The 12,562-nt window shown below is 47.9% G+C and overlaps 1 protein-coding gene across 1 annotated transcript in view; it reads left to right on the plus strand.

Moving 5' to 3' along the window:
* The first annotated feature begins 20 nt into the window (after positions 1 to 20).
* Positions 21 to 12,562, plus strand: part of FNBP1 (formin binding protein 1) — a 140,484-nt gene continuing 127,942 nt past the window's right edge. The window contains exon 1 of the mRNA XM_029919382.1: positions 21 to 295. Coding sequence (XP_029775242.1) covers positions 272 to 295 — 24 coding nt within the window. The 5' untranslated portion in view covers positions 21 to 271. The remainder of the gene's footprint in view (positions 296 to 12,562) is intronic.

Raw genomic sequence — 12,562 nt, forward strand, 5'->3', positions numbered from 1 at the left:
TCCCCCTCCCCTAGCGCTCCCGGTGTGGGGCGGGCGGGCGCTGCGGCGGCCGGGGCGGCTGCTTCCTCGGGCCATTTTGCTGAGGAGCTACGGGGAGGAGGAGCTGCCGAGGAGACCCGCGGCGAGGAGCGGCGAGCCGGGGGAGGCGGCGGCCGCGCGCGCACCGGGCTTTCCTCGATCGCGGGGATCTCGAGGGGCGAAGGGATCGCCGGGGAGGGGGACCGAAGAGCCGCGCCCGCCGCGCGGCGCGCCCCTTCCCGCCCCCTGCACCATGAGCTGGGGCACCGAGCTCTGGGTGAGTGAGAGACCGGGCCCGCCGGGCCGGGGGGTGGGGAGGGGGCAGGGAGGGGAAGGTGCCTGGCGCGCCTGGGCAGGGGGCGCGGGCCGAGCTGCTCCGGGGAAGGCGACGGCGAGCTGGTCCGGGTCCCCGCGGCCTGGGGAGCAGACGGCGGGGCTCGGCGCTCGTCGTCGGCCTTGGCCCGAGCAGGAGGTGCGAGCCAGATTCGCCCTTCCCCGGGTGAGGGGAGCGGGTGTGAGTTCTCGGCCTCCTGAGGAGGGGGCACGGATCCGGGGCCCCTCGGCGGCTTGAGCAGGGGCCGCACATCTGAGTCCCCCCGGCGGCCGGAGCAGAGGTGCGGATCTGGGTGCCCCCAGCGGCCCGGGCGGAGAGCACGAACCTGTGCTGCCCGCCCCCCCCGCGCCCGGGTGCTTGGGAACGGGGTGCGGATCCGGCTGCCCCCCCCCCCGGCGGTCTGGGCAGGGGGCGGGGGCCGGCCTCCCCGTCCTCGGCGCCCCGAGGCCAGCGTGCTGTGGGGAGAGCAGCCTTAATCCCTCGCGGCGAGTAACCGATGCGCGGCCGACCGCTTTCGAGGGGGGCGTGGAGGCCCTCGGATTCTCGGGGCTGCGTTCTTCCCCGGGCGCCGCGGCCGCCGGTCCCCAGCGCCGGTTCCCCCAGTGGCGGTGCGGGCAGATCGGGCGCTCCTCTGGGGGGCGGGGCGGCCTTGGCCTGGCCGGGCCCCAGGTCTTGGGTTTGGGGTACGGGGGCGACAAGTGGCGTGTCTTCCCTCTCTAGAGGCGAGGACTTTTGAGCTGTGGCGGCGCGGGCCGCACTTGGAGTTCTCGAGGAGCAGCTCGGGGTTCGGGGCTCGCCGTGGGGACTGCGGCGTGTGGCCCGGAGGGGAGCGGAGCCGGGGGGGGGGGGATGCCGTGGACCACCTCCAGGAAGAGGCATTCGGGGGGCAAACCACTCTTGAACGGCTCAGAGGAAACCGTTTAAACCGGGGAAGGTTGGCGGCGAGGGGCGCCCCCCGAGGTCCCCAGGCCGGGGCTGCGGATGGGTAAACCGGCGGCGAGGGGGTCTGGAAGCCGCGTCCCCGGAGCCGGGCTGGATGTGCCGGGGCGGCGCGCTGGCCGTGGCCGGTGGGGTCCAGCTGGCCCCCGCCTTCCTCTGGACTCCTGGGGAGATCCCCGGGCAGGGGGCGGGCAGTGCGGGGCCCGGGGTGGGGGGCGGCGATGGGGGGAGAGGGGATGAAACCTCGCCCGTCGCTCCGAACTGTTCTCCAAAGGAGGCATTTCCCGAGATGAACCTACTCCAAAGTGCCTCCTCGCCGAATTCCATTTGCCAAGGGTGTGGAGGCGCAAATGTGGGGTGGCGGCCGCTCTCGCGGCCCAGGCCAAGGAAGCGCACGTCAAAATAAAACAAGGTTAGAGCAGCTATAGAAACGGAGCGCATCCTCCCTGAATTTTTTTTTTGTCTTTAATTGTTTTTACATAACCATTTCTTGGGCTCAGAAGCAGCTACTGTGACTGATAGCAAAATCCTGAACGCAATAGCCCCCTTAAATTAGAGTGATTCATTTTATAAACATCCTCTGTCTCAACCGACTCAAAATTTCGGTCGATGTTTACAAACGCTCATTTTAAAAATAAAATAACTGGTGGTTTTAGATGTTCGCCCAGACCTACCGAGGCAAAATCTATCACGTTAAGTGCAGCGTTGGTTTCTTTTCTCTCCCACTACTTTCCTGCTCCTTTGGGCTCTTTTTAAGATTATCTGGGGCGGGGACGAGGGACAAATGAGAAGTAAATTTTATCAAGGTAATAGAAATCATTTAGTTTTCGGTGAAATAGGCTGGGTTAAAGGGACTGAATACGGTGTGGCCATTTCAGTGATGTTGGTGCATGTCGTACGTAAAAGGTGACCAGGAAAGAGGCAGTAGCTCGGGAAGAAAATGGTAGCTTAGCTCCAATCACCTGCATTGTTCTGCACACTTCTTTTGGGGGGGGAGGGGGGAGAATTTTGTTGAAAATAAATAGGAACTGGCATATGTATGATACGAAGTCTTGATTTGCCTCAAAGTAAATTGGAGTGGTAGTGGGCAGAGGTGCTGATGCGAGCTCATGATAGAATTCTTTCTACTGTAGATGCTTGGAGTTTTCTATCATAAAAGTACTTGGAAAAGATTTTTAAGGGGGGGGTGTGTATACAACGTGAATTTATTTATTTATTTTTTTGGCTCAGTAAATTTACAAGAATACATCAGTTAGCGTTTTCCATGTGCACCTATATGTCGGTGAAAAGTTACCCCCCCCAAAAAAACCGTTCCACTGGGGGGGGGGGACTTTGTCCTTGAGTGACTTAGAGATTAATAGGGGGAAAAGAATAAACACACTATTTGCACTAAGAAGCGAAGTGAATTATTGGCATTTTAAGGTGAAATACCCAGGACTACAAGGGCGATTAAATGTCTCTTTTCAGTTGCTTTCTTAGTACGTGAGATTTTTAAAACCTTTGGACTACTGAAGGATTCTGAAAACGCACCCTCCAGTCCTTCAGGGGCGAGGAGGTGCTGGGCAGCGCCGGGCAGCGCTGAGGGTTTCCCTTGAATGGTGGCTTGGACTCGTGCACGAGGGTAATAAGCTAATGACCGGGTGCAGAAGCCTAAGTTGCCACAATCATGTTTCTAGGTGGGGGAGACAGCGCTCTGGTTTGGGCGGCCGTGAGTTATTTGTAACACGGGGTTGCAGCTTTCACAGACCTTCACAAATACTGCCAGGTTTCTCAAACATTTTAGGACTTGAGTCAAGATCCCACGGGATCTTAAAACCCCCAGATTTCTAATGGGCCCCTTCCGTCTCCAGGCGCGTCTTCCTTTTAGGTGGAGTGAAACTTTTCTCTCTCTTCTTCCTCTTTTTTTTAAACATCTCTATAGGAATGAACTTTCCTATTCCAGGAAACTTTGAGAAATCGTGAAATGTTCAGGAAGTGATTGTACCGCTATAAAAATGAACCCAAACCCGTAATTTGTAATAACTTTATTGGATTCATTTGTATTTAAATTGGGGCTATTTTTGTATCAGAAGGTCATAACAAGGTATAAATGGCTGTTTTAAAGTGGTTAGGATATAATTACGTCGTTTCTGTACAACTTTTCATACTAGCCCCTTTTATTTTTATTATTTAAAAATTTTTATGTTTTTAAAAATTTTTTTAATGTTTTATTTATTTTTGATACAGAGCGAGACAGCATGAGCAGGGGAGGGGCAGAGAGAGAAGGAGACACAGAACCGGAAGCAGCTCCAGGCTCTGAGCTAGCTGTCAGCACAGAGCCCAATGCGGGGCTCGAACCCACGAATGTGAGACCTGACCTGAGCCGAAGTTGGAGGCTTAACCGACTGAGCCACCCAGGCGCCCCCCCAATTTTTTTTTTTTTTTTTTAAGTAAACTCCACAACACAAATGGGTCTTGAATTCAGGATCCTGAGATCAAGAGTTAGGTGCTCTACTGACTGAGCCAGTTAGGCGAGTGCCCCCCCCATTCCCTTTTAATGCAATTTTTTTTTTTTTTTTTTTTTTTTTTTTTGAGAGAGAGCCCGGGAGGGGCAGAGGGGGTTAGAGAGAATCTTAAGTAGGCTTCACATTCAGCACAGATTCTGACACAGAGCTGGATCCTACTCTGGGATCACAACCGGAGCCAACATTAAGAGTCAGACGCACCATAGACTGAGGCACTCAGATGCCCCTCCCTTCAAATCAGTTTTTAATGTTTTTATTGAACAGCCACTGTGTGCAAGATACTGATCTAACTCATATATGCTGAAGGATACCTACTTCTTTCAGTGACAGCATTACTGGCAGGTTTTAACTCTAGTCTGCCAGGTCAGAGTCTACGGAGAGATTTATGTTCCTGAGGTTAATCAGAATGCGTTTACTCAAGACTTTGTTACAAATGGGAATGTTAAAGGGTAAATAGATCGCCTGTATTTGTTGACATTGTGACTGGTCATTGGAGAAATGGCGGAGCAAGAATTTCTTACATTTGAATGCTTTGGGTGGTTTTTTTTTTTTTTTATTGTTATTCAGTGGAGGGAAGTGACAAGTTACTGAAGTATCACTTCAGATTTTTATTTGCTTGCTCCTTAATGCGAAGTATAAATACACCCACTGGAAGTTTTAGCTGTCTTCATAATGACTCTACTCTGTGCCGCGAACAAATGACTAAGTGACAGAACCTGCTTTTGTTATCTCTCAGTGTCCTTTCTGCCATCTTCATTTCTTTCCTTCATTTCTTTGCTCATAAGAAATGGACCAGCCCAAAATGCCAAAAGCAAGAAAACAAGCAGGCAGACCGAAATAATACATACTGGTTAGCAGTGTAATCCCCTCTGTGGATTGTATGTAATATTTTTTTTTTGCATTTATATATTTTTGAGAGAGACAGAGCATAAGTGGGGGAGGGACAGAGAGAGAGGGAGACACAGAATCGGAAGCAGGCTCCAGGCTCCGAGCTGTCAGCACAGAGCCCGATGCGGGGCTCGAACCCACGAACCGTGAGATCATGACCCGAGCCGAAGTCCCATGCTTAAGTGACTGAGCCCCCCAGGGGCCCAGATTGTATGTAATTTTTTAACCTAAGTTTCCAAGACTTTCCCAGGGATGTGATAGGGGGTATATGGTGACCCCGACCCTGGGGGTGGGCTTTTTAGAGGCAGCCGGGAAGAGTTATCTACCAAATGTACTGAGAACAATGGCCGACTCACAGTAGGAGTTAGTAAATATTTACTGGCTACATGAATGAATCCTTTTTCCCCCCTTTTAACATTTGCTTTTTTTTAAGTAATGGAAGGGTACTTTTCACACCTTTCTGCCCTCTGGCCGTTGTAAACATGGTTGATCATTCTAGGCGTCTTTTTTTATTTATTTGTTTGTTTGTTTATTTACTTTCTTATTTAATAGACTTCAGTTTTTAGAGCCGTTTCACCAGACACCGAATTGAGTGGAAAGGACAGAGATTTCCCATAGATCCCCCGTGCACAAATACACAGGCTAACCTCTTTTTATTTTTTAATGTAATTAATTAATTAATTAATTAATTAATTTAGGGAGAGAAAGACAGGGCATAAGCTGGGAAGGACAGAAAGGGAGGAAAACACAGACTCCGAAACCGGCTCCAGGTTCTGAGCTAGCTGTCAGCACAGAGCCCGGCGTGGGGCTCGAACTCGCCAACCGCAAGATCGTGACCTGAGCTGAGGTCAGATGCTTGACCGCCTGAGCCACCCAAGCACCCCTCCCCCCTTTTTTAATTCTAAAGTAAGGCTTGACGGTCTCTGTCTTCTCTGTTGTTCATGCTGTTTATACCTGCTCTGCATGTGTGTTGTTGTTAGAAGAACACTTTCCAGGGTGTTAACATTGTAAACTAAGGCAAAACCGATTCCTTCTTCATCTTGAAGTAATTGACTTGGTGAGTTCCAGGTTTGGGGGAATGACCACCTCTCCTCACTGCAGAATGCTGAATGCGGCGCCCTTTGACCATGCCGCACAGATCTTCTCTTTATTCTTAATGATTCAGAGACTGCCATTTGGGATAAAACACAGCCAGACCAACAGGGGAGGCCTTCATTACTCAAATCTGTGGGGAGTGGAGTAGAACTGACTAAATGGAGTTTAATTCTGTCATCCCTGCCTTGCCCAGGGCCGCCTGGGTAGCTTGGTCTGTTAAGCATCTGACTTCCGCTCAGGTCATGATCTCACGGTTTGGGAGTTTGAACCCCCCGTCAGACTCTGCTGACCGCTCAGAGCCTGGAGCCTGCTTCAGATCCTCTCTCTCTCTCTCTCTCTCTCTCTCTCTCTCTCTCTCTCTCTCTCTCTCTCTCTCTGTCTCTCCTTCACTTGTGCTCCATCTCTCTCTCAAAAATAAATAAATATTAAAAACAAATAGGCTTTGCCCACCTCTCCTGGTGAGTAGATATTGAACAAAACCCAGGAGGTCTGGCAAGTCTAAATTCTCTCATCAGCTTGGTGCCTCCAACGTTACACACCAGACATAATCCTGAAAACTCACATAAGCTGCGTTTTGGGCAACGCTGTATTTCAGGCACTAATAGAGGTTTGTAAAGGTCTGCGCTTACTTATTTGACTACATTGAACTCCCACTTCGCATCGGTGCGCCGTGGAAAATGCTCTTTTCACATCTATTCACGTATCACCCGCTTCTTAGCTAAAGCTAATATTGTGTTTCCTGCAAGTATTACTCATACTTGTTTCATCAACACCGCCCACATTTAAAAACAAGGCTTTATTTTGACACTTAAAAATTGCAAGCCACCAAGAATCCGCGAATGCCCTAGGAAATGAATCTAATTAGATTTTAGAATGTGGGTGTGAAATCTTCTGGAATTAGTGTTTGCAATGAGCTGTTTGTTTCCTTTTTTAGTAACATATACTAGTTTCAGCCTAGTGATGCGTCTCGTTAAAAAATGTTAAAATCGGGGCACCTGTCCGGCTCAGTCATTAGAGCGGGCAACTCTTGCTCTCGGGGTCATGAGTTCGAGGCCCACACTGGGTGTAGAGATTACTTAAAAATAAAATCTTTAGGGGCGCTTGGGTGGCTCAGTCGGTTAAGGCTCCAACTTCGGCTCAGGTCAGATCCCATGTTCCTGGGTTCGGGCCCCGCGTCGGGCTCTGTGCTGACAGCTGGCTGGGAGCCTGGAGCCTGCTTCAGATTCTGTGTCTCCTTCTCTCTGTGCTTCTCCCCCTCTCATGCTCTGTATCAAAAATAAATAAAATATTAAAAATAAAATAAAATCTTGAGGGGCACCTGGCTGGCTCAGTTGGTTGAGCATCTGACTCTTGATTTTGGCTCAGGTCATGATCCCGGTTTGTAGGATTGAGCCCCCGTGGGGTTCCGTGCTGAGGGTGGAGATGCTCTTGAGGTTCTCTCTCTCTTCCTCTGTCCCTCTCCTGGTTTGTGTTGTTTCTTTCTAAATAAATAAATACATCTTTAAAAAATGTTAAACTCATAAAAGGTCATACGTTATACTATGAGAGTTAATTGAGAATATATGAGGTTTTTTATTTTATTTAAAAAATTTTTTTAATGTTTTATTTTATTTTTGAGAGAGAGAGCATGAGCAGGGACGGGGCAGTGAGAGAGGGAGACACAGGATCTGAAGCAGGCTCCAGGCTTTGAGCTGTCAGCACAGAGCCTGACGCGGGGCTCAAACCCACGAACCGTGAGATCCTGACCCGAGCCAGAGTCGGACGCTTAACTGACTGAGCCCCCCAGGCGCCCCAAAAATATTCAAGCTTTTAATGTGTCTTCATCTTGGTCTTCCAGTTGGACCACCTTTTAACTAGTAAATTTCATCCAGTTTGTAAATTCTGTTAAGTTTACGGAAAGCTCAAACGACTTCCGTTGTTCCGTACTAGAAATAGATTCAAACCAGTTATGATACCTCTTCGCCTTTAGTCTATAATATCACAATAGCTACGTTGTGTGTTTTTAAAAATGTAGACAGTGCCAGTCTCATAATGAGAATGAAATTTTAAAGAATTAACTCTTAGACTAAATCTGTGGTTTTAGTGTATACATTTTAGCAGCTACATCTGTGGTTTTAGTGTATACATTTTAGCAGTTACCGTTTCTATCAGTGTTTCTCTACTCTGTGGTTTACATAAGTGGAAACGGTTTATAAATTGTAGAAACTCTGTAGTTTTTGTAGTATTTTCACCGGCACCATTTTCACCTGTTATCCTACACGCTGTTGACTAGTTATCACCAACATTGCTGATTGCAGAGAGTGAATCCTGCCCCGTGTCCTGGACCGAGTTTTTTCCATCCATCATCTCATTTAATCTTCCCAAGAATCCAGCGAGGTGCATGCCATTCACGCCAGCATCTGCAAGGAAGAGGTTGAGAAGGAGTTGGGTGTGCAGAGATTTATTGGGAAGTAACACCGTGAAGAGAAGAGGGAAGACGTGGGATTGTGACGAGGGGCCCCTGGACCCAGACGCAGCCTGACAAAAGTCTCTACCAGGCTGATGAGGAGCTCCAGGGCCCAGATTGCTCATTCAGGGACCGTCACATTGGACGGAAAGGGCTAGGCCCTCGTGCTGCCTCGCACATTCATTAGCCAAGGGCTGCCCCCAGAACATTGGCTGCCATCTTGGTCAGTCTTTGGTTGGTGGTTGCCACAAGAAGACCATGACCTTGGCTCACAAGCTTAAAGGAGGCCGTCTGCTAACTACGCTCCGTGCAACTGGGCAGCGAATCCTTTCTGGAAGCCAGATCTGAGTGGCACATCCCTGCTCCGGCCATGGCCACACCATTAGCGTCCCCTTTTGTAAGAGAGGAGCGGAAGCTCAGAAGGATAAAGTCACTTGCCCAGTTCAGAGTAGAAAGTCGAGGTACAATCCCATACCTGTGGGACACAGGAGCCCTCTTTCTCAGCCTTTAAAATTGTGTTAAGGGCCACCTGGCTGGCTCAGTTGGTAGGACGTGCGAATCCCGGGCTCAGGTTCGTTAGTCGAGCCCCACACTGGCATAGAGATGACTTCATAAAAAATTAAAAATAGGGGCGTCTGCGGGGCTCTGTCAGTTAAGCATCCGACTTCGGCTCAGGCCATGATCTCCCGGTCTGTGAGTTCGAGCCCCACGTCGGGCTCTGCATTGACAGCTCAGAGCCTGGAGCTGGAGCCTGCTGCGGATTCTGTGTCTCCCTCTCTCCCTGCTCCTCCCCTGCTTGCACTGGCTCTCTCTCTTAAAAATAAAGAAAAAAATTAATAAAAATAAAAAATGTTAAGTTACTGTCTTCGAAAATGTTGTTGTTTGAACTTTTTATGAGGGACATTTTCAAACATACAGTGGGTAGTTTTGTGAACCCGTGTGTCCCTGTCCCCCAGCTTGAAGGTAGTCAGGAATGTTGGCATTCTTGCCCCACGGGGTGTAAGACCGTTCGGTTCCCTCCCTTTTCCAAGGAACCAGGCAGAGAACCTAAACTCTCGCGCCCATCTTTTAAATTATGAAAACAGAAGAGAACCCAATTGTTAAGTGCCCTGGACACCTTTATTCGAGGATTATTGTTTCTAAGGTTCTTTTTAAGTTTATTTATATTGAAAGAGAGTGTGAGGAGGGGAGGAGCAAAGAGAGAGACAGAGACTCCCAAGTGGGGCTCGATCTCACAAACCGCAAAACCATGACCTGAGCCTAGGTCAAGAGGCTGACGCCTAACCCACCGAGCTACCCAGGCGCCCCTATTAAAGGATTTAAATATATCCTTTCATAACCTACCAAGGACCCTGCAAGCGTCACAGTTTTCTCCATTTTATAAATGATTCCCAGAGAGGTAAAGCGACTTCGCCAGACTCACCAGTGAACCTTGGAGTTTGTGTGTTTCAGGTTTGGGGTTTTTTGGTTGGTTTTTTTTTTTTTTTTTTTTTTTTTTGGTTTTCGGGGTTTTTTTTCCGACACTAGACAAATGTAGTTTTAAAACTGCATTTTCTGTGTTAGTAGCTTGCAATCCCTGTTCAATCCACCGCTCACTGAGATTTCCCCATCACTGATGTATGTTTTGCTTTCGGAAATCTTTGCTGTTACTCCTACTGAGAAGCATGGAGAGCCAGTGACTCATGGAGCTGAGCTGCAGCCCCAGCAGAACGGGGGTGAGGGAACCTCGTACACCAGGCGGTGTCTCGTGTGTCTGGTGATTCCCTCATTCTTTCAAATCCAAAGTTATATTTTTCTTTTTTAATATGAAGAAATTAATTTGTGAAGGTGTTAATATTTTTTTGTAATTTTTTAATTTATTTTTGAGAGAGAGAGAGAGACAGAGCACAGGCAGGGGAAAGAAAGAGAGAGGAAGACACAGAATCCCCAGCAGGCTCCAGGCTCCAGGCTCCGAGCTGTCAATGCAGAGCCCGACGTGGGACTCGAACTCACAGACCGGGAGATCATGACCTGAGCCGAAGTCGGACGTTTAACTGACTGAGCCCCCCAGGCGCCCCTATGAACGTGTTAATATTAAGAATAACTGATTTCCTGTCTGACAAAAGTATGTCTTGTTGAAAAGTATTTGGGTTATTGTTGTTGAAAAGTATTTTTGATCAAATTCAGAAAGAATGAAGAGGTTACAGATATTGACCTATAACTCCAAACTACGTGTGGGAGTTTCGGGCTGTCACATGGAGAGCCTTCCAAGTTTTGGTTCTTGGGGACTAAGAAACTAAACTTTCCCCCTCCTATCCAACAGCAAAAGGAAATGTGGCACCTTAAAAAAAAGTTTTCAATGTTTTTATTTGTTTAAAAATATTTTTAATGTTTTATTATTTTTGAGAGAGAGAGAGGGAGGGAGACACAGAATCGGAAGCAGGCTCCAGGCTCCGAGCTGTCAGCACAGAGCCCAATGTGGGGTTCGAACCCACGAGCAGTGAGATCATGACCTGAGCCAGAGTCGGACGCTTAACCTACAGAGGCACCCAGGCACCCCGAAAACGTGGCACCTTTAAAGGGAACCATTCCCTTTACACTTCTGTTTGCACAGCCTGAATCGAGAGCAGGTTCCTGAAATGCATTAAAATGCCCGCCAGGTTCTTGGGAGAACGGATGTGGGCGTTCCCACGTGAGAGAGAACGCACAGCGGGCCCAGCGCGGGCTCCCCGGATTGCCTAACCCGCTCTCAGTAGTGTTGGGCAAGCCCTTCTTTGGTTTCCCCACCCAGAAAGTGGTATGATGATGCTTTCTTCCTCTTCACGAGAAAGCAGACAGCTGAGGGCTTGTTTGTAAAGTGCTTTGAGATGAGAGGTGATGGGTAAATACAAATTAGTACAGTAACGGGACGGAAAAACGCCCGGTGTTCATCGGAAACCAGCTGCTCAGTTATCCTGCTGCAAGCAAGACTCACAAAAAATGAGCGACTCACGGTCCTTGCCTTCTGGTTTTCACAGTGAGGTCTTTGTCCTCTGATTGAAAATTCTCTTTACCTGATCACAATAAAATAAAATAATAGTAGGAAAATGCCTGGAAACCATTGCTTTGGAAAGGAAGTCTGGATTTTAGGAAACCAAATGTGTTTATCACTTAAAAATTTTTTTAATATAAAATGCACTCCATACCACGAATTTTTAGCAATATACATGGGTCCGCTTAAGATATAGTTTTATTTTTATTTATTTAAAAAATTTTTTTAACATTTATTCATTTTTGAGACAGACAGAGCATGAGCAGGGGAGGGGCAGAGTGAGAGAGGGAAACACAGAATTGGAAGCATGCTCCAGGCTCCGAGCTGTCAGCCCAGAGACCGACGTGGGGCTGGAACCCACAAACTGTGAGATCATGACCTGAGCCGATGTCAGATGCTTAACTGACTGAGCCACCCAGGTGCCCCTACCTAAGATATAATTTTAATCTTACCTGTCCAGACGAAATAGTTCTCTTTGGCTGCTATTACCACATCGTTTTTAAAGTTATTCTGTCACGTTAGGAGAAAAAAATATTGTGACTATGTATGTTAACTACACTGTGGTGATCATTTCACAATATATACAAATAGAGAGTCATCATGTTGTACATCTGAAACTAATAACGTTATACACAGATATACACAGAGCCCCGTGTGGGATTTGATCCCACTTCCCAGAAAGCATTACCTGAGCCGATAAAGAGTCAAATGCTTAACCGACTGAATCACCCAGGCACCTCTCTTATCTGTTTTTTTAAGTTATCCTGAAGTCACATCATTTTCCCCCAAAGGAAATGGGGAATGCTGCTTGAGACATTTGATGAATTATTATACACATGAGCTTAGTTTCAGATTGACTTCTTCTTAAAAAGAAAACTAAGAAGCTTAAAAATATTTGCACTAGGATAGATATATATGGAAATGCATGGCAGTATTTGGGCAAAAAAATTTGGATTTTATGAATATATATGTGCATGTAAAATATATCTTTCACTCTAACTCTAAATTTTTATTTATTTTTTTAAGTAGACCCCATGCCCAATGTAATATGAGCTTGAACTCAAGACCCTGAGAGCAAGAGTCAGATGCTCTACCCACTGAGCCAGCCAGGCGCGCCCCGCTATGACTCTGAAGTTTTATTTTTATTTTTATTATTTAAAACAAATTTTTAAATGTTTATTTTATTTTTGAGAGAGAGAGAGAGAGAGCAGGGCAGGGGCCAAGAAAGAGAGGGAGACAGAGAATCTGAGGCAGGCTCCAGACTCTGAGCTGTCAGCACAGAGGCCCAACGTGGGGCTCGAACTCATGAACCGTGAGATCATGCCCTG

This window comes from Suricata suricatta, chromosome 13, assembly GCF_006229205.1.
Source record: "Suricata suricatta isolate VVHF042 chromosome 13, meerkat_22Aug2017_6uvM2_HiC, whole genome shotgun sequence".
In the NCBI taxonomy this organism is placed as follows: domain Eukaryota; kingdom Metazoa; phylum Chordata; class Mammalia; order Carnivora; family Herpestidae; genus Suricata; species Suricata suricatta.